Here is a 21,757-nt window from a genome sequence, read left to right on the forward strand (position 1 = left end):
CGCCTCTTGTCAGGTACTTGACTCTGGGTTTTCAATTCCACGCCATGCACTGAGTGTTTAGGCTTTTCATTGCTTTTCTTGCTGGTTCCTAAGTGCTAGCATAATTTTTAGGACCAAATACTGCATCTCCATTAAGCACATGTTTTTAAAGGATGCTTTTGTTTACTTGCTTGTCTTGAAATGAAACACGCTTGAACAAAGGTGGGCTGTATTCATTTCTTTGACCCTAAAATAATGCCAGCAACAAAACCAAGGAAATGCTTTTCAATTATTTTCTCCATGTACCTCAGAAAGAATTGCTACTGAAGAGCCAGTATCTCAAGTTAAGTACAGATTGATTCTTGGAGCCTAATTGGTGACATTTATTGACAATACAGAATTTGGCTAGTTATAGTAGACTCCTATTCATTATACAGTTGATAATTCAACAAGTAGCTCATTCTAGTTTTCAGTGTTCGTTATACCATTAAGGCTGACTTTATTAGCCTACTCAGGGATGTTTAAAAACAATTAACCTTAATTTTTTAAAGTGGAACGTGAGACTTCAGCTATTAAACTTCACTTCTACTTTAACTGCTCCAGGGCATTAGACATGTGGCTCCTGAATTCTGGCACCTTATTAACACAGGATAGCAGGGTATTCAACAAAGAAACTCAAGGTTTGATTTTTACTTCTATGCACTTGTGGCTTTCCTCATATAGGTAACCTCGTCTATGAAGGAGGTTCCCTACTTTTAATTAGTTTCTGGATCAGGCTGTAAATTCTTGTTGTGATGAAGCATGGTGTAGGCCAGTGTTTAATTTGAAAATTGCAAATGTCCTGATGATCTGCGCCTACAGAGAGAGGATTCATTTTAGAATATTGCCATAAAAAAAATCATAGTTGGCTTTTCAGACAGAGCCCACTTTCTAGGCCTCCAAAATTAGGTGTGCGTTTCTACAAAGGAGAGTTTAGGAAAGATTTCAAAGCAGATCAAAGTTGAAGAGTTTCCTGATGGTTCAGCTTTGTAGCACTAAGCCTGCTGGGTGCTCTGCAAGGATCCATTGCACCTGGCTGCACTCTGAAAGCACAGCCGTAGCTTTGCATGCGTGACATTGGCCATCCTTTCAGCAGGGCTTTACAAATTGCCTAATCCAGGTTAGGCCTTTTCTGGAAGCTCTTTAATCCTTCTAACATTTGCATAATGATCTCAATACTGTAATTCTTGTGTGACAGCGTGTTGAAGCTTTTTCTGGCTTACATTAATGATAGTACAAGAATAATGGAATGCCAAATAGGCTTTATCATCTTTCAGGACTCAGAATACCATAAATTTCAATGTTTTAAAATAGTGTGAGGCCAGGTTCACTCCTGGTGTAATCACAGTGACATCTCTAGAGCTAGATCAGGCGTGCATTGACTTTGTCCTACTTAAGTAAATACTAAGCCATATTTGGGAATCTAAATGAGAGGCTAGATTCTACTAAAGACCTACAACTGAAAAATAGGAACCTTTCACAGTGGTATTCTATCAGAATAATACTTTTGTCCCTATGACTTTGATTAATACATGATAATCTCCCATGAAAATTCTAAACTAATCAGCTGTAATAAAAAATAGATGAGGATTGTATGAATACTTTATGTGAATGGTAAGAAAGTAAGCCTATACTTTTCAGGATTTGTGTTAAAATTTGCAGGACTACACAGCAGGTAATACCAGGCTGACTTCCCATTTCTGTCCTCCTGCAGACATTACAATAAGGCAACACAGAGACGAGCTGAAAGGCAATCCCAAGCAGCCATGCAACACCAGTTCTGAGATGATAAAAACGAGGGATGCTCTAGCAGGCACACTCACTGAAAAAAAGGCTTCCATAGTAATTCAGAAAACAATTCATTTCCATTTCCATGCGAAAATAGACTAAGAAACTGAATCACAGTGTGATATTCATGTATGTAACACAGGTGATTTTTTTTAAAAAAAAAGAAAATACCATTTTTTAACAGCTATTGTTCAATACAACCAGTATTATCTAATGTCTTGCTTATTTTATCTGCTTCATGTTTAATACCTGAGAGTTTGAATATGACTTTTATTCTCAGCAGCAAATACAAAAACACGATATTTCTCCCTACAAAATCTCTGTGGGCTTTCTCATGTCTCAGCTATGCTTTCTTGACCTGGCATCTAGTCATAAGCATATCATGTGAAGCACGTATCTTGATGAGCAGGTCATGTTAATATATGCAATTGTTTGTGCTTACTACCTGTGAATGATTAAATGTGTGAAAGAAAACAATTACCCAGATAACACCTTATTTCTCCAAGAGTAGTAGATACTCAACCTTTCATTTGCTGAGTGCCATCAGAAATTCTGTTGTTCCTCTTTGTTTATTGTGATTAAAGGAGAAAGGTTTATATGATATTTTAAATGTTTTTTCTTCATAAAGCATATTCTGTGACCTTTAAAAAGTGATTAAAATCTTGTCTCGGTGCATGTGTGAACGAGTTGTGTATTACAAAGTCCTAATTTTGTGGCACATTATGAACTAATTTGAAGAGGACTGAGAAGCAATAAAGGGTATTAAAGTTGCACTGACGGGAGGTAGTATCTGACTCCTTAAATCATCTGTGCAGCAGGTTAAGGCTTAGCTTGCCTGAGCATGCATGTACCACCTTACAACCTTGTGTAAGCAACTCACCCCAGTCTGGCTCCACAGGGCTGCTTCATCCTGTGCTTGAGCACCTCTCAAAAGAGAGGCTGAGATGAGAAAGTTGCTGTCCCCTCCTAGCTAACAGCAAAGCTGCAGTGACCAGGTCTAGATTTCTTACTGAAGCAAAGAAGGAAATTGCAACTAGTGACAGATGCTGTTTCCCCTGAGCAGCTCCAGATGATGAGCAGCACAGCGCTGCGCTGTAATTTTGGTCTGGGCAGGCAGTTAGAGTCCCACAAAGCCTTTGAACATTACTGCTGTATTTAGATGCTGAAGCCTTCAGCCTGGCAGCTATCCTTGTACCTGTGATAAAGGCCTCTCCTGTGCTGACAAGGCTACCATGCAGTTCTGTGTTGTGAATAGTGAATAATCACCCCATTTTCTCTGTTTTCAGGAGATTTGTCCTTACCAAGATGAGAGTCATTCCAAAGGGAGCTTTTGCAGGACTTGGTGACCTGGAGAAAATGTATGTATTGCGTCAATATTTACTAGGAAACAACTATTTTACTCGAAACTGTAGTTTCTGGTTGCAGGTCCTTTTACTGCCTGTGAGTAAGCCTCTGTCTCTGAGCTTCATCTAGTTTCATCTTTCTGTTTAAAAAAAAGTGAACCTTTTTTTTAAGACTATGTTACAAAACATTGTTGTCATAAATAACATTTTATACCAGCAAGTGGACAGTCCTCGGTCAAAGGGTTCGTTCAGCATGGAATGTCATTGCAATTAATAAATACAGTGCCATAGCACAAAATCATAGGAATTTGATTATTTTGAGAATTTATAATAGTTTGAAATGAATCAGTGGAAGATTAGGGAGGAAAGAACTGCTGTTCATAACAGGGCAGCTGATTCTCTTTTCATTAATGAATAAATAGGATTGCTTTGTGCATGTTCAGAGTCAGCTGGGAGGATGCATGAGAGAAGTTTATTATGGTTGATAGATCTGAAAATCTTAGCACATAAAGGGTGTAAGCGTCTAATTTCTGTGAATTTTAGTGATAAGCCTGGAGATGAATATGAGCACCTTCAATGAGCCAGTGTATCATACATTCATTAGTATACTATTGTGGATGTATTGCAGCCCTCCACCACTAGAAGGAAAAATCCTTTGTTATATGTTTCCTATTATTCTTTAGCAACAGAAAATCTATGAATTAACTGGTGCTAGCACCAGAAATCATAACTGTCGCTGTCCAACCTGAACTATTCTGCGACACATATGATTTTTCTGAATTATTTCATATATGAGCAAATCACAACATTTTGTTTAGAAACACACACAATGCTTGCACTCTCATGGGAGAGGGTCACAAACAGTCTGTTCACCCAAGAAGAGTCTGAGTGGGAGTTGGGAAATGCACTTTAAAGTCAGTGCCTTTTTCAGTGTTGTGTGTGTAATGACAAAACTAAAAACGAATCGATCGCCAACGTTTTTCTGCATCATTTCTACATTTTTCCCTTGTACTCTTGCGTAAGTAAGGTATTTAAGAAGAAAGTGAACACACCAGAAGGCACGACGAGGAAAGGCAAAGGATTTTGAACCTAGAGAAGGATGGGTGGATGGATGGATGGATGAATGGATGGATGAAGAACAAACAGTGAATATACAAGGACTGAAGAGCTGCTGGTCAGCAGCGAGTGGTAAAGCCCACATGGCACCTGGCCTTTTCTGAAGCATGAGATCTGTTTCAGGGCACCACCATAGGTTCAGGAGTCTTCTACTGGCACGTGGTACACACTAAAAAGCCTCCAGCTGCTGCAGCCCACTCATGGATCTGGCCCCTCATAACCCCATCAAGCACCACTGTAAATGGTCATTTTTTATGAGAAAATAAAAAGAAAATCTTATTTTTTGTGGCCAAGAATTACCAGTTAGGAGTAAGATCAGCTCTGCATTGCCAGTTTTGTTGGCACTTGTTTCACAGTCCTGCAGGGTTCTTTTTAGCCTAGTCCTTGTTGAAAATCATTGAGCTCTCTGGACTATGAAGTGGGTTGCAAAGTGCATTGTAAACTGCTCCCGTTATCTTTAATTACTTACAAACCATATGTCAGATATGTATGAAGGCAGCGATCACATTGAATAGGATGTCTCTAAGTGGTGATTTACTGTTAACAAAAATTTAAATATGGAAATGAGCTCAATTTGAAAATATATCTATGTACTATTAGTATGTGGAGGAGAAATGGGGACAGACAGTTTATAGCAAAACATCCTTGAAAATAAAAGTGTGATAAATATGTAAATGAGACCAATCAACATCAACAAAGATTCGGTATTTGCAGATGGTATGGCAAACAGATAAAATCTGAAATAGCTCACAAATCCTAAACCTAACCCATAAAACATTCATCAGAAATATTCATGATAATGTAGGGACAAAAAAGTGTGTAATCAAATGATAGATTTGCATATAAAAACACAGCCTTTGTATGAAAGCCTTTTTACTCTTGCAAGATCATGCACAGAAAGAAAGATTAAAGCAAACTGTAGTCTATTTAAGGAAAACAGCTATTAATAAAGTGATACCTCCATATGGTAAAATGTGGATAGCCTGATTATACAAATGAGATACTTCAATGTAGTATATGTATGTGCTCACCTGGAACTAAATAGACTAAAAATGAAGAGTGACAGTATTTCCTGAATGTGTTACTGAAAAAAAAACCTGTATTATACAGTCCAGCAAATCTGTACACATTTTTTTTATCATTACTAGATCATTTCCAACCACGTTTCTGAGAACAGTGTACATTTGAAAGCCCAGAAGTTGCAGGGAAACAGAGGTCTTTGGAATCATCCATTGGGGATGAGCTGGTTGAGTACAAGTTAAATCAGAGACAAGTCTTCCATGAGAATCCTAACCCTGTTGAATTTACGTTCAAAGTGAATGAAGGCTTTTGAATACAGTGACTGAAAAATTCTGGTTTTCAAAGAAAACTCATTCAATAATATTTTCCAGTGTTCCTGCTTTCTTTGTGCATTTTAGTTTCTTCCTAGCCACCTGGAGAGCTGAGAGCTTTGAACAGATATATTTTGCCACAAATTGTCAGCTGCTTCCAGATACTTCCAGTCAGGCTCCAATCACAGTACCCAGGAAAACCCTTGGTTGTTTTCCATTTGGACCTTTCCAGAATGGACACTAGTGACCATGACTCACAATGGAAAAAAGTGGTGTGACCTAGAAACATTGGCATGGAGCACCTGATCTGCCCTCCCTTGTGAAGCTTCAGTTTCAGTTACCAAGACAAAATTTTTTGGTTTCCATCTGATTCTTTTTTTTTTTTTCAGAATACAGACTGGAATTTTATTTGGCAAAATTGTCACTGGAATACTTTTGCCGCTTTTAAGTTTTTTGAAAGAATGAGAGCCCATTTGAACCATATCTAGTTTGTCATTATCTTCTCACCCATCTAAATTCCTTCAGTTACTGAAAAGCCATGAAATGTCCATTCTGCAGACTATCATATACAGAAACAACTTTCCCCAAACATGTTCTAGGAGAAAGATCTTTTCTTCTTAGATAAAGTGTTTGAAGTTATGAAATAAACTGACAAGCTCTAATTATCTAAGATTTCTCTTACTAAAGGTGCAACTTGGATTTTCTTATAGAAAACTACTTCAGAAACCTACAGATCTGAGGAACAGCCTAACCAGCTTGTTGCTAGCAACTCTCCAACTTCTGCACAGTTCTGTCTTTGTGTTAATTTAGCAAATAGATGTTCAGGGAACCAGATTAGTTATTCTTGCTACATGTTTAGTCTACTCCTAAGTCTTAGCCAACTGGAAAGTGGCAGCTCATCTGAACTCCTGCTTAACCAACCTGTTTACGCTCCCAGAACTAATTAACCTTCCAGTTACTAAATTAAAAAGCAACCCCATGCAGGCACATACCTGTGAAAATCAATTCAACATGCTCTGAAGCTGCTATGTCATCTTCAGCCTGCACTGAAAGTGCTTAATTTGGAGGAGAGATAATCTGAAGCAATATTAAGTCTCCCTTTTTCTCTTGCTAAGTTTCCTCATGTTACTACAAGGTAGCAAAGTAGATTTGTGAGTGTTGGTCTAACAAGGCCTGATTTGGGTATTATATTTATAGGAAGTTTGGTCTGTTTGCCTTACCCTATGCCAAAGAGGCTTCACATTTGTATCCTGAGGCAGAATCCCCTTGAAAGCTCATCATCAGTTCTTTATTCTTTTGAAGGATTTAAGCTAAAACATAATGCTTTGTTTCATCATTCGCTCTCAATTCCAACCTGTGTGCGGCCCAAGGAAATTCAACCATGTGGATGAAGTACTTCTTGAACTAGAAGATGTCACAGAGAAAAAAAAACACCATTATTTGCCCTGTTCTGTATTTTGGAGTAATAGGAGGGCATTTCTTTAACAGATTTTGACAAAGACACATTTTAGGAACACGAACCATGCTATGTTTAACAGAGCTTGATGAGCTAAATCCTTGATGAGCTCTGAAAATCCTGGAAAGCTAAATCTTTTAGGGATGAGGGAATCTGCCAGAGTTGATATCCCTGGAAACTGAAGACGTCTGTCTATGGAAGACAGCAGGAATATATGCACCAGCTATCTACAGCTTCCTCATGAATTTGCAGAGAAAACAGCTCTGAATAATATACTTACTTAATAACTCACTGCATTCAAGCTTTTATGTTTTTTTGCCGAGACTATTGATCCAGTGATGGTTCATATGAACAAATGCTGCTGGTCTGTGACCTAGATACATGAGCACCAGCTTATTTCATATACAACAACCAACCTGACGTATGATGCTAAAATCTCTCCTGTTTGCCCCTGTAGGCTAAAAGGCAGGTCACACTTTCCTTTGGCTTAATTAGATCAGACTGAGTAATCTTTTATGTTTTATCTAAACTGAGGTGAGGTACTTGAGGACAGCGGACACCACTCAATAGAGTATTTTAAGGCACATGCTAAAGTACATTGCTGAATCAAAGTGTATCTCTCTTCCTGTGAGTGAGGAAGGAGCAAAGTTCTTGGCTTGATTGTAAAAATCTCGTCAGGAGAATTTGGCATAGTGGGAAGTCTTCACTTTATTTAGAAAGTTTTAACAACCTGGCAAATTGGTGCATTCACCATCCAGACCTTCTTCAGCAGTAATCCTCAAAGCTGCCTGGGCTAGCAAATGGCTCAGGGATGTCCATCATCTCACGTGGTCCTGAAATCAGTTTAATTCAGCCCTAGCATGTGATTCTGTAACACTTGGCAGCATACAGCCCAAAAAAGATGGGAAGGAAGTGGGGGAGGCAGAAATCTCATGATCACCTAAGGATAAGTAGTCTGTGTCTTCTGCTACCAAGAAAGCTGGTCAGTATTTTGCAGCTTCTTCAATTTTTCTTGCACAGTGTATTGTGTGCTGCCTCATTTGGTATGCGAAAGGCTGTGATTAAATAAGATCATTAAAGCTATTTTGAGAAAATGGTTAAGATTCAATGTAACCAAGTCATTTGGAAATTGGTTCTAGGCAGTTCCTTTCTATCTTTTGTTGCGTCGTTTGGATAAATCTGCTATTTTTTTTGCAAGAAGCAAAATATAGATTTGCAAGAACTGCTGTGATACATAAGTTAAATAGTGCTTGTTTACAAAAATGTTTATTTACATCGCTAAGGTGAAAGGGGGACACAGGGCATTCTGTGTACCAAAATACATACTGAATCAGGTAACAATCATACTCCAGGGTTTATTCTCAACATGCAACTCCATGGATATTAAATTCTAATTTACGTTATAGGAACTTATCTGTAACATTCTGCATCTTAAGGGCAGGGCATGAAAATAAGTATGCTACCTAATGCATTTAAATTAGTCTAAATATGCATTTTTCTCTCAGGGAACAGAGGACTACAGTTCAAAAACATTAAGACGAGTAACCAGCATAAGCAAAGAAATTCAGAGTTCAGGGTGGCATCCTAAAGAATAAATGTTTTAATGGGGCCACCGTTATGATACGGGGCTGTCCCCTCTGTCTGCCTGGTCTAATCCTGAGCGAGCCGGCAGGCACTAAAGGCTGCCCAGCCACCACAGGCCGGTGGTCGGGCAGTGAGCAATCACAGGAGGCTTCCTGGCTCCTGCGGGTGGACTTGCAAGTCCCAGATGCCCCCATTCCAGCTGACAGTCTGCGTTTGATGGTGATGTGGTTTTGAACTGGCTCTTTTCGATACTGGAAGGGTTGCTTGCACTTCAGGCCTCTGGTTCAGCAGCAAAATCAAGTAAGAAAGCTCATCCTCTGCTCTATGCGCCGTACGTGTTCCTTAGCCCAACAGCACCCAGGGTGTCAGTCTTCATTTGCCCATCACTACACTCTGCCCTTTGAAACGGTTTCCCGCAAATGGGATTTGAAAGGCGAACAGCTATGCGAGCTTCTCCCAGGGGCCCTGTAACTCACTGTCGGTGGAGGAGCCGGGCAAAGCAGTGCCTTGTGCCGCTGTCTCTCAGTATATGGCCACGAGCGGCTTGGGTACATTTTCTTCTCGAAGGAGTGCCATTACTTCAGATGGCCCTCCTGCAGCCATTGCAAATATCAGCCCTTGGAGAGCAAACTTGAGTGTTTGGTATGAAGACGTAGGAAGCCCGGTGTGTTCTTTATTATCTATTATTTCAGTAAATGCATAACCTGATCTCAATCTTTCACTAATGCTTGAGCAGAACAAAATTACAAATAAAGTAAAATTCCTTAAAAGAAGAAGCTAGGAAGTGTAAAATCAATTCATAGTGTCCATAACAACATTTGCTAACTTTTCTATTTAAAAAGTCCCAGAAAATCATGCAAATATTTGCATAATTTAATTGAATCATGTTACAGTACAAGGAAGGAAGTATTCCATAATTCTTTCTGCGTGGTTTGGTATCTTGATGCTTGCTTTACATGATAAAACAGATTTAGAAAGTAAAAAAAGAAAACACATTTTGTCATTACTTCCTTTTGTTGAGCAAGAATGAGTTTTGAAGTAATGAACTGTTAGCAGAATCTTTATTTGTTAACTGCATTGGTATGAAACTAGCATTAGAGACTGAAGTATTTAACAGAAGAATCATCTTGGACATCATTTCTGGTCCCTGCTTTACAGCTGTCTAGACACGGAGATAGGTAAAGCAAAAAAAAGGGAAATCCACTTGCCTGAATGTATGCTAAATACTTTAATGCCTCAGAAGTGATAGTCATCCCGTGGTGCAGAATTAATACTATAATATTTCTTCTTTTCTCCCCCGAGATATGCTTTATGCATCCTGAAGAGGCTGATACGTCCACTCACTGGCCGACTTTAAGAGCTTCATCTCAGGTGCTTCTGGGTGGGTTTTTTGTTTCAAGAGGGGCCAGAACCGGTGTTGTAAAATGTAAGGTGCCTGCTGGCAGAGTCAAAATTTTTCCCCAAAACATGTCACTGCTTCAGTTTCCATCTCTTCCTTCTAGGAGCTTCACTCTATTTTGAAATAAAGGAAGTTTCAAGTTGCATTTTTAATGAAATTCTTGTACTTTTGAAGTAGCATCAGTGACTGTCTAAGTGAATTTGTAAATATAAAAATAGATACTTGCTAAGAAAAATAAAATAGTTGTTAAGCTGGCTGACTGATACATTTATTGAACTTATATATGTATGTCAGAAAATGAAATGGGAACTCGGAATTGCTGGTTATAATTACATTTTGCATTTTCAAGTGTAATTCATAGCTCATACATGGTGAAATGTGGTTCTTATGTGATGTTTCAGAATATTGCTCTGATTTAAATAATTATTTTTTTCTTGATAAAATAAGTATATTCAGTTCTAATATCCCTAAATAATTTGTAAAAAAAATTTTTCTTTTGTGGATTAATTACGTATTAACTCCAAAATTTCTGGATAGAATTCAGAATAAAATGTATTGACTAGAAAACAGAGAGAACTGTACATACAAAATCAAGATTAAAAAAAGTAAGCAGCATGAAAATCTACAAACTTTTTTTAAAGAGTTGTAAGAAGATTCTTATAAAAGGGCTTCTTTCTACCAAAAAAAAAATCTACGTTCTTGTATGAAATCAAATAACAAAGTAATTCTGAAAACACATGCATTCAGAATTACAGTGGTTGCACCTCACTTAGTTCAGGTTAAACAAGTAGCACCTCCATCTCCTCCACCTTACAGCCAGACTGGTGAGGGTCCATGGCTCCTGATGCACCACGGGGCTGTGCTGGTGGGAGTCTGTGGGAATTTGGGTGACGGCATATCCCGAGAGGCACCGTAGTGCCATCTCCTTCCAGATATATCCAGCTTCTGGGTCTGCTTTAAAAAGCGTTGCTATAAAAAAAAATGCATGAATTAGAAAAGAAAGTTCTTTTTTCATGAGAAAACAGGTTTTTATAGGATTTTTTTCTATTAATCTTGTGTGTGTATGTAACTGTAGCAGTGAGTGAGTGCAAAAGGTGCGACCTACTTGAAATTGTGCCCGATTTGCTCTAAATGGGATTTTCTTCAATATTTATTGCTGCTGCTGCTAAATATTGTTAGAAAGAGGAAGGCTGGCACCAGATTGGAAATGGTAATTCAATTTCAGGTGGATTTCAGAAACACCTTCCCATATTAATTTTATGTAGCTTTTCTGTTTATTTTAGAAATAATGTTAGTGGAATTGGCATGTTGCAATGAAGGATTGTTTCCCGTTGCTATACAATTGCTGATACAAACCTCAGAGTTTATGGAAAATGAATGTTGAGATGAAGTCAAGACATTTATTTTCTAAGCAGAAGATGTTGATTCTCTGACAACATTATATTGCACGGCCTTTATTTCTATTATGGCAAATGATTGATGCGGATTTAATCATTAGTTTGATGGCTGTTTTGCTCAGTGGAGAGGCAGCTGAGCATTTTATCATTATTAGTGAGATGCATTTTGATTTTTCTATCAAAGACACTGCTGGCCCCAATTTATCCCAGGTGTAAAACCAGAGATCCGTTGTGCCCATTGTTTGTTTTGTGACCAAGCCAAGAACAATTTCCTTGGAAAATATTGTGAATATTTGTTTTGATTTCTTGAGCAGGAACCTGTTTTTGATGAAGACTTCCATATATATGCTTGATTCTTTAAAAATAAGTAAGAGTTGTGTACCTTTTGTGAGTAAACTACTTACTGCATGGTAGAATATATATGTACATATATACTTGCATACATTCGTATGTGTATGTATATACATAGAGTAGTCTGGAAAAGATTTAAATTGCTAGAGTTTAGAACGGTAGACAGATACTAAGCTAGAAAATTTTTTTGAATGCTTGGGGAGCCAACACCACAGATGGAAACTACCAACAATTGTGAGAGAAATGCAGAATGCTGAAAAACTATTGGTCTCTGTGCATTGGAAACAATGCAGTCAGCAGAGGATTAGGAGCAGGGGACAGGGACAGGCTGGTGGCTTTCCCAGTTCAGAACATCATCCCTGGGAGCTGCTGATGCCAGTTTCTGAAGGAGGACATTCAAGAAAATGTTTCTGGAACAATTATGGAATAGCTTGTCCAGATGGAGAATATATTTTGTCCATCTCATAGAGTGTTTTCTCCTCTGAGAAGGAGAAATGCACCTAATAAATAATGGGTTGCTCAGCGCAAAATCCTGGAATGGTCTCTCTATGTTGTTTTTGTGCTGTGAATTTTCTTCACTAAAACAAGGAATAATGTGGAATTTCACATGGGAACTGAATTATACTAGTCTTTGTTATGTGGAAGCATCATTTACTTCTGTCTTGCTTGCCTGCTCAAAAGCACAGATTTACATCTTTATCTGGAAATGTTTATCCTTTCTAGTGTAATTATGAAGTGAGGGTGCTCATTAGACATGTCTAATTCTTTTGATAATCTTACCTTTTATTTTGAATGAGATTTTACGAAGATATATTCTTCAGCTTTATTTTCCACATTTTTGAGACTTCTTGTGCTGAATTTTTAAGATTTTGGCTTTCCCCATCTGTGCTGTGAGAAGGGGCAAGCACGATACAGTGAAAAGGATTTGTTTATTTATTATTTCTGTTCCCAATTAGATAATACTCTTTAGGAAAACTGGCAGCAGCAGAGCTCCCTGGAGGAAGAGGGTTTGGGTATTCCCTCTGCGGGCTAATGGACATGTTCAGAGGCACTACAAGTGGCAGGAGGTTTACAGGTCAGAGATGGATATGTGCCACCCAGTGACTGCACTGGGGAGCACGGAGCAGCCCCAGGGGTGATGAATGGAGTTTTACAGGAGGTCTGGGCAGAGCTTACTGCCACTCTGAATAAGCCTTTGAGGAACTCCAAGTCTTCTTGAAAGGCACTGGATGTCAGGGTAGAGGGGGATATAAACTCTTCTCAGTTCTCTTCCAATGTCCTTTAAGGTTTTTCTGCTTTAAAGTTAATTATCCTAGTTTATATTCTAATAAAAACTGCCTTTTTTTGAGCTTAAAACCCTTTAGTTCTTCTTTGAGTCATTTTGTGCAGAGGAAGGTCAAGAAATATTGCCTTAAAGCTCATGGCTTCAAGTGCCATCATACAGCACTGTCCAGACTGTCTTGTCATTCCATTTTCACCATGTACAGCATCTTGGCTCCTCTGTCCCCTGAACACCACCATCTGTTTGGGGACCGGGGACTGTGAGCTGGGATGAGCTGAGGCTGAAGGCACAGCCACAGAGGAGAGGTAACCTCTGGAGGGGAATAGAGGAGAGAGCCAAGCGGCAGCACATTTTTGCAGAGGTAAGTAAATGAATTATAGTTCATCTGTGACAGCCATGTGCTTAGTCAGACTTGACAACACACACTTTACTTAAAAATAAGCTTGGTTTTGCCTGTGTTTCTTGGTAGCAGACTTAAACATGCTAACAAGTAAAGTGGCTTTTCATGAGCCTTCATCTGTCAGTACCAAGAAGCCTGTTTTGTATTTCCAGGACCCAGGCTACCTCTGAATATCATATTATGTTTTCATCCTACTGTGCTGTCAGGCACTGTGCCTTCAGAGTAAGAGATAACATGTTAATGACTGAAACGGGCTGTAAAACTGAGGGGGAAATTGTTTCAGCAATGGGCAATCGCTCAGGTCACTAGAGGGAGGACTTCCTAATGGGATCTCAGCTAAGCACTGCACAGGCTTAAATCCCAGGGAGCATCTTCCTGTGAACTGGCCAGTCTCACCTTATTCCAGGTTTCAAGGATCCTTCCCACACAGGGTGATTGATTTCAGATGTAGCTACATTGATAAAAATCTATGACATATTTATTCTTGATTTTGTGGTGTGCAGTCAACATCAGTCCCAGCAACATGACAGTAAGGTGTCCTTTTATCTGCAGATCTAAGGATGCTTCTGTTCTCCATATTTTGTGAATTTGTTGGCAGATTAAAAGCTTTCTGCAGTCGAGTTAGTGGCAAAGCTCTCATTTGCCACGTCTCCTTTTGTTCATAGGAGAGTGAGTAATAGCAGAACAGTGACCATCCTTTGGGGAAGATCTTCCAGGAGCCCGCTCCTCCTCTTCTTGCCGTTATTGGCTCTCAGTAGCCTTTTTAGAAATCTATAGAGCTTACTCCAGCACTGACCTTGTCTAAGCATATTGATTGTTAGTAACTGAAGGCTAATTAGGAAGCAAGTTGCTATGGTAATTCTTGAGTCATACGTATAAAGAGAAAATACTACTAAAACCACTAGTGCATGGTGACTATTAGCATACTTAAACAAATTAAAAAATATAATTCATTTAGATTTATTCTGGAAGTCAAAGGAATATACAATATGCAACAAGGAAGTTTTTCCCTTGCTACCACATGTTCCTCTTTCGTAGTCATTTTGTTCTTTTATTTGTCTGTTGAGTAGTTATGCATGATTTTAGGACTAAATGACGAAGTAGACTTTGGGTTGTTCTCCACCCCACCACCCACCCCACTCCACAGCCCGCACAAAATGTGTCACAACAAGCTTCATGTGACAGGAGAATGACTCAGGCAGAGGGTAATAGGGACTTGGAACCCCCCAAATTCTAGGTCACTTATTCACATCCAGTCTGCGTGTGTGTGATGAATGGTTTGTTTTCACATAGGTAGGTTGAAGGCTTGCATACCGTGAGATGGTGATCTCAGCCTGTGCCCTCAGGAGATGGTGATTCATTGCAAGCTAGGGCTGCTGCAGCTGACTTTCAGCAACAGCCTCTTTTGGCCAGACATTGAAATGGCTCTGCAGCAGAGGCTGGTGTCCTCACTGGGTGACCACGCTCCATTGTGGGGCACTGTGGGAAGGTTGTATTGCTTTGGCTGTGCTGTGCCTCAGCTGTGGATAAATGGAACATTCTGCCAGTCACAGCTAATAGAGTCTTTTCACCTTTTTTTTTTACTAAATGTGACCCAAAGGAAAATCAAGGGCATTCTTCCCTGTTTAATGGGGATCTTCCTTCTCCTCCTTTGGCACCTTACTAACTAGTCATGTCACGCACAAATCTTAGCTCTCCTAATGAGTCTCCATCTGCGTGTCTTTAAGGAGGAGGAGGATATAAGAGTATGCATCCTGTTGCTACCCTTCTGGACAGTTTGAATGATGAGGCAAAATATATCTAGGAGAGTCACAGGACCTGAATGGGGAGATAGGAGCATACTAAGTTCAGATCATATCCAAGTGAACATGAGTCTTTCTGCCCCTCTCAGTCTCCAGTGGGTGAATGTCCTTAAATTGACTTTATCAGCACATAAAGACAAAAATGAGCAGAAATGCAGCCACTGTGTAGCATGAATCTCTTTTAACAGGTCTCATAAATAAATGGAATATTCTCTCTATGGCTTCTTGGGACTTGTACATTCGCAGAATTGCATTCATTTAACTGAAAATAAGATATAAAATTGATTACTAAGAAGTGTGTGCCACTTAAAATCAAAAAAACCCCACCAAATCAAGAGACAGAAGTGTGTTTAAATTGATTAGGATCAACTAAATCAGAGTAAAAATACCCTAACAATGAAAATGAAGCATCTGATTTGGGGCTTTGCATGACCCCAAACCAGTGCCGCTGTAGAGACAAGTCCTGAGCCTGACATTCTGAAGTACCCACTTCATGTTACCAGTAGTTTATCCCCCAGGGAAAACACAAATTAAAACCCTTGTACTTAGCTGCTGCCTAACCTGTCCTCACCGAAGGCTCCCAGCTGGGCATGGGGCACAAGGGATTCACATGGGGAGTCTCTTAACCAGAACCATCCTGCAGAGCCATCTTCAAACTTACAGAATATAATGAAACACTATTACCTTTGTGTAGAATAATGAGGTGTGTGCTGGTACTGCTGGTTGCTTTCTGCTTGCTGTACCTTTCTGCGTGTAAGAAAAATGTACTTCTGTCCAGGGATCCAGTCCAAATCCTTGGGGATTTGGGTAACTTCAAGATAGAAGATGTTTCAGAGGGAGCTCTGATCATGTTCCATAATATGTGCTATATTTGTTTCTTCATTTTCCTGTTAAAATAATCCAAAAATACATGTTTTATTTTCAGTCTGATGGAAGAGACAATACAGCAGTTGCCTTTTAGTTTTTAATTTAGTATTTACCATACACAAAACATTCCCTTAAATCTGAAAACTAAATTGCTCTCACAGGATTGCCTTCAAGTTTGTGTGCTTCTGTGTCCTTTTGTGAATTGAGCTGTGTGCTTTCTAGAGAGAATACTTATTAAAATTACGGGAAAGTATGCACTCCTCTAAAATGTAGAATTGTTAATGTAAATACAGATACATATATTAAAACCAAAGGATTTCCATGCTTTCTGCTGCAGAGTCTGAAATCTCCTTCAGTCTCAACTAAAGCAATGATAGTAATCAGAAATGATGGATTTCATTTTTTTGTTGTTTTTTTAAAGTGTATTTCATCAACATTACTTTTCCAAATGATAATTTTTGTGGCTTGGGATCTCTTCAGGATTTCCCTCCCCCCACCCTCATCAGTAGTATTTTTTCAAAGTGTTTTACTGGAAACAAAAAAATATTTGCCAGGCTTATGTGCTGTGAAAACACTGTAAGTTCCAGTTTGTTTATATCAATACAGGAAACCAGACAGAAAAATATCTTAAGTATATGCAATACAGTACAGCAAACACAGACACAGCAACTTCTAAGGAAAACATTTTTTTATTCAAACCACGTTTCTTGTTCAGTCCCTTTAAGCACTGTGGCTGGGGAGGAAGATTCCTCTTACTTTGCCCTTGATGAAGAAGGAAGAACTACTTCAGATAAGGTTTTTTGCATCATCTCCAGCTCCAACTTCTTGCTATGTCCCCGGTTAGATATACTGCAGGGTAGTGGGGAGAAGAAGGGCTCCCAGGGAGATCAAAGTGCTCTTACATAGGAGGAACAGGTCCTTCCCAAGCGGCCAGGAATTGCCTTTGGGTTCTCAAGGGTTTTGCCTCATTCCTATGGAGACGGATCTGGGGGAATCGGTGCTGAGGGCTCCTCATCAAAAGGCTGAGTCCAGTCTGAGGACTTTCTTATTAAAGCACTACAACAGCAGATGATAGCAGGAAGCCTTTGTCTGTCCGTCGTTTTTACAAGCCTGAGTTGCACAGCGTAGTTCTATCAGAAGCCCTTCTCGGAGTACATGAACAACTTCCTTGTAAATGGGATTAGATGTGCAGGAAGGCTGCTACTCACAAATATTAGTGAGTAAACACCATCATGTGGCCACAGGTCTATTATTTTCATTGCTTTTATTAGAATATTGTGTATATATGCACACAAACATAGAAACATATTAGTAGATTAGATTTTGGCCCAAGTTTTATGACATGTTCCCTTCCCTCTATTAAGACTTTCTTATCTGTGTGCAGTCTGGCAGCGTTTGCAGATGAAGACAGTTATTTGTGTCAGTGAAACTCAGGTGGAAGCATGTGATTTTCCAGGGTTTCATACTGGAGATCTGTTCAGTTATTTCTCAAATAAGACTCTAGATGTATTGAATCAGGCTCCTCTTTGCTGCCTTTAGCCACTTGGCAAAATGGTTAGGGGTTTGTATGTAATTCCCATGTTCGTATAATCTGTCATCTCTGCATGCTCCAATACTGAACCTGCAGATTTGGGCTTAAAGGTAATTTTTTCTGCTTATGATAGTACAGTATCACAATCAGATAAATAACACTCATTGCACACTTGTTTTGTAAAGCTTTTCACTCAGTAGCTTCATTCTGGTGCTTGTGTTTTCTCTGGCAGTCTGCTACAAGGCAGAGGCTTGGCTTTAACTTTGGAAGCATAAAAGAAGATCCCTTTCCCAGGTAGGTTCTACCTGAGGGCCCCAATCATGCAAATATTTATGCAGTAAGGTCTTGGCTGAGCCAAAGCTCAGGGATAAGAGTTTGTAGGGTCAAGGTCTCAGTTAGACACAACCCACAAGAATAGTAAGTAGTTTTTATGGCAGGGAAGAATGAATGCAATAGAAAAGAAGACAGAAGGAAATCTCTGTGCTGGAAACACCTATTTCACAGGGAGACTGTAACATTGAAAAGGAGAAACCTAAATCCCTTCAGGAGGACATTTGAAAGATGTAGTGGATGGTGTTAGCAGCTGGAAGATAATGTCTGTATTCATAATTGTTTAACATACTGGGTTTAACATACTGTATAATTTGCTCTGGTGAATACTCGGAGTCCTCTCATAAGCCTGGGAAAATTTTTAATGCCAGAACTGAGGAGTAAGAGGGATTTTTTTACAATTTTCCCTCTTAGCTAAAAAGTTTAATTGTACATGTCTGAGGCACTTGTTATTCTGGATCTTCCCATTTCTGTAATGCATTGGAGTTAGTAATGCACGTCCTCCAGAGGCATCTCTTGTGCACGTGTGCTTCCTTAAAGCATTTCAAAACTATCTGTTGAAGTGTCTGGGAACATCTGCTTCAAGATGGTCTGTTTGGAAAGGCTGTCACTAGACTTTGGGTCCTGGAAGCCACATGTTCTCCCAGTCCAAGACAGTCTGCCTATTGATCTTCCCCAGAAGTGATTTTCCCCTTTTCTTCATTCAGCCACTCTCCTAAGTGATTAGCCCAAATGTAATCTCCACATCATCCCAGGTCATCTTAATGAAACTATTCATCATTAGCTGGCTATCAAAGCCAAGAGAGAAATAATGAAAGATAAGTGACAATAAATGCTGCTAGCCCATTTCCGAGGAAGGAGTTACGATGTGGGCACGAAGATTGCATCAGCATCTCTGAACAAGGAGGTCCCTTCCTCAGCTGAACAACCATCTTTGCCAGCATGGTCTCAAGATCTTCTGGAGCCCAGGGTGTCTGAGAAAGAAGTGCCATTGCTTGGGTGGGTCTCTTTATTTTAGACACATTTTTCTGCCTTCCCTACAAGCTGTCATAGTCAAAAGTAAAATGTAGTGATGCCCAAATGCAGGAGGCAGCAGGTACGTCTGCCCCAGCGGCTGGAGGGTACTGAGTTACAAATCCCATCTCTCTGAGCTGCCTGTGTGGAGCCAGCGTTTCTGCAGAAAGCTGCCATTTCCTCCAAAGACCTGGTCCTTGCTTATTTGACTTCACAAAGCTTTACACATTCTCAGCTTTGCTGGCAATAAACTTAAACCAGTATAATCCATCCCCTTAGTGCTAGAGTATGAGGAGACATCTATCCCCCCAAACTGTACTGATTATAAAATCAATTCTTATAATGATGTGGCTTCTGCTGTTGGATCCGGTCATTACCAGTTCGATTCTGCAGACGAATCGCATGCTTTTTCTGATTAGAGAGACCAGTTTAAAACTGTTACATGGACAATTAATTTGATGTAACCCAACTCTCAACAGATTTTCATCTGGATTGCTGGCATGATGCTAAAGCACCGATAGAAATAAAATCCCCTTTCCTTCCGTCTGCTGTACAGAAATTTGCATTTTATTTTTCCCATGCCTGCATTGATTTATTTGAGAATATGGTGTCATGCCCTTTGGAGAAGGCAGGAAGACACAGTAGTGGTGCCTTCTGATAATCTCCTTCAAAGATTTAGGCATGCACTCTTTTTCTCTAAGTGCGAAATCACTATTAATACTCAGTTGGTTAAATGGGTATCCCACTTACTCAGTCAGGTCAGTACAACGTGTGTGTGTATCTTCAGCAAAGTAAAGAGACGATGAGAAGAGTCAGTGCTTAAATTCATTTTTTAAATGTCAATAACTGCTAAGATATATTAGCCTGTAACTCCCTGATGTTCAATAAATCATGGTAGGGAGACAAGTTTTTCATGTTCATGGGAAAGTGGCAGGAGAAAGTGTCAACTATCTATTTTTAAAAGGTCAAAAGTCTCTAATACTTTTAAGAAAAATAGCTTTTCTTTTGTAACCTGTTTAAATCAATGTAGTAGCATTTTGCTGTCACTTTAGAGGGAAGTTTTCAAAAGGAGATTTCAGACTGGCTTGTTTCTGATCAGACTGAAAGAAATAAAAGCTCCTCCATCTATGACATGGAGACAGAGGTAGCCAGGTGTTTAAATTTTCAGTTCAGACACACCACAGGCTGTTCCTGGGGGTGCTCACCCCATGAATGCTGGGCAGGATTGCTTACCCAACACCACACTACTGCTAATTCCTTCTTAAGCTTGACATAAATTGTCCCATCAATCAAACCACCAAGTAAAACTGACCTGACAAATTGCTCTAAAGAGTATTATTTATGTTTAAAGAAAGCGGGGAAAAAGATAATAATTATTGCCTTTTTTTTTTCTTCCCTTTTCCCTTAAATCAGTCTGAAGCTATTGATTTGCTGCAGTGCAGAGAGCCCAGTGAGGCCTTCTGCTCTGGGAGTCAGTACCTGATACCTCCAGTATCGCTGTTAATTGCAGGTACCTATAGAGTGAACAAAATTGTTCACAGGAATCCACAGGATATTTATGCCACAAAAAAACTGCCTCAAAGGCTGAGGAGAAAAGGCCAAAAGGCACAATTATGATGTATAGCAGGAAATACGAGGTGAACAGATCAAGTGTGAAGCCCACGTACATAACTGCTCTGAAAGGGAATTTAAGGAAAGCTGCAGGAGTTTGCAGGGAGTGGGTCGCACCCAGGACTACAGAGGGCAGCATGGCTGGAGAGGGGGGAAAACCCTCTTCACAGCATGTGCCAGGTCTGTGGGCAAGGTGCATGCACCAAACAAGTGCCCAAGAAACCTCAAAGCACAGGGCAGCCCTGTCTGCTAGTCTGCCACAGGGAGATCATAGACTCATAGCATCATAGAATGTTTTTGGTTGGAAAGGACCTTTAAGATCATCAAGTCCAACCGTTAACCTAACACTGACAAGTCCACCACTAAACCATGTCCCTAAGCACCACATCTACTCGTCTTTTAAATACCTCCAGGGATGGTGTTTCCACCACTTCCCTGGGCAGACTGTGAAATGCAGAAATCCATAAATACCACATTTACTGTGGTCACCAGTTGGGCACCAGTTACTCTATGTCATTCTGCTCCTGGTATTACAAGATCTTTGTGCTCGAGAGCATACATCTCTGGGCACCGTGTAAGGGACTGATGCTGTGATCTGCTTCTGAGCTGGTCTTCTGCCATGCATATGCTTTGCTCTTCTTTTGACAAAAGTTTCCACTTATGCATCTATGTTAAACTTCTATATCTATGTGTATGCGCACATACATACACACACATTTGTTTTAAATAGGCACATAACAAAATAGTTTTAAATAACCCCATGCACCAGTACAGGCTGGGGGTTGACCTGCTGGAAAACAGTTCTGCGGAGAAGGACCTGGGAGTTCTGGTGGACAAGAAGATCACTGTGAGTTCCATCTAAATATGAGAAAAAAAACTTCTTTACTTTGAGGATGACAGAGCACTGGAACAGGCTGCCCAGGGAGGTTGTGGAGTCTCCTTCTCTGGAGATACTCAAAACCCACCTGGACGTGACCCTGTGCAATGTGTTCTAGGTGAACCTGCTTTGGCAGGGGGTTGGACTAGATGAGCTCCAGAGGTCCCTTCCAACCCCAACCATTCTGTGATTCTGTGGTTTCCTAGCAGAGGAAAAATTACCCTATCCCTGTCTGTGTGCCACGCTCTGATCCTGAAAGG

The 21,757-nt window shown here is 39.9% G+C and overlaps 1 protein-coding gene across 1 annotated transcript in view; it reads left to right on the forward strand.

The window, feature by feature from the left end:
• FSHR (follicle stimulating hormone receptor) overlaps nucleotides 1-21,757 on the forward strand; it is an 83,176-nt gene that overhangs the window by 27,483 nt on the left and 33,936 nt on the right. The window contains 1 exon segment of the mRNA XM_068406526.1: nucleotides 3,093-3,164. Within this exon segment, the coding sequence (XP_068262627.1) occupies nucleotides 3,093-3,164 (72 nt within the window).

The sequence above is a fragment of the Nyctibius grandis genome, chromosome 1, assembly GCF_013368605.1.
Source record: "Nyctibius grandis isolate bNycGra1 chromosome 1, bNycGra1.pri, whole genome shotgun sequence".
Taxonomy (NCBI): domain Eukaryota; kingdom Metazoa; phylum Chordata; class Aves; order Nyctibiiformes; family Nyctibiidae; genus Nyctibius; species Nyctibius grandis.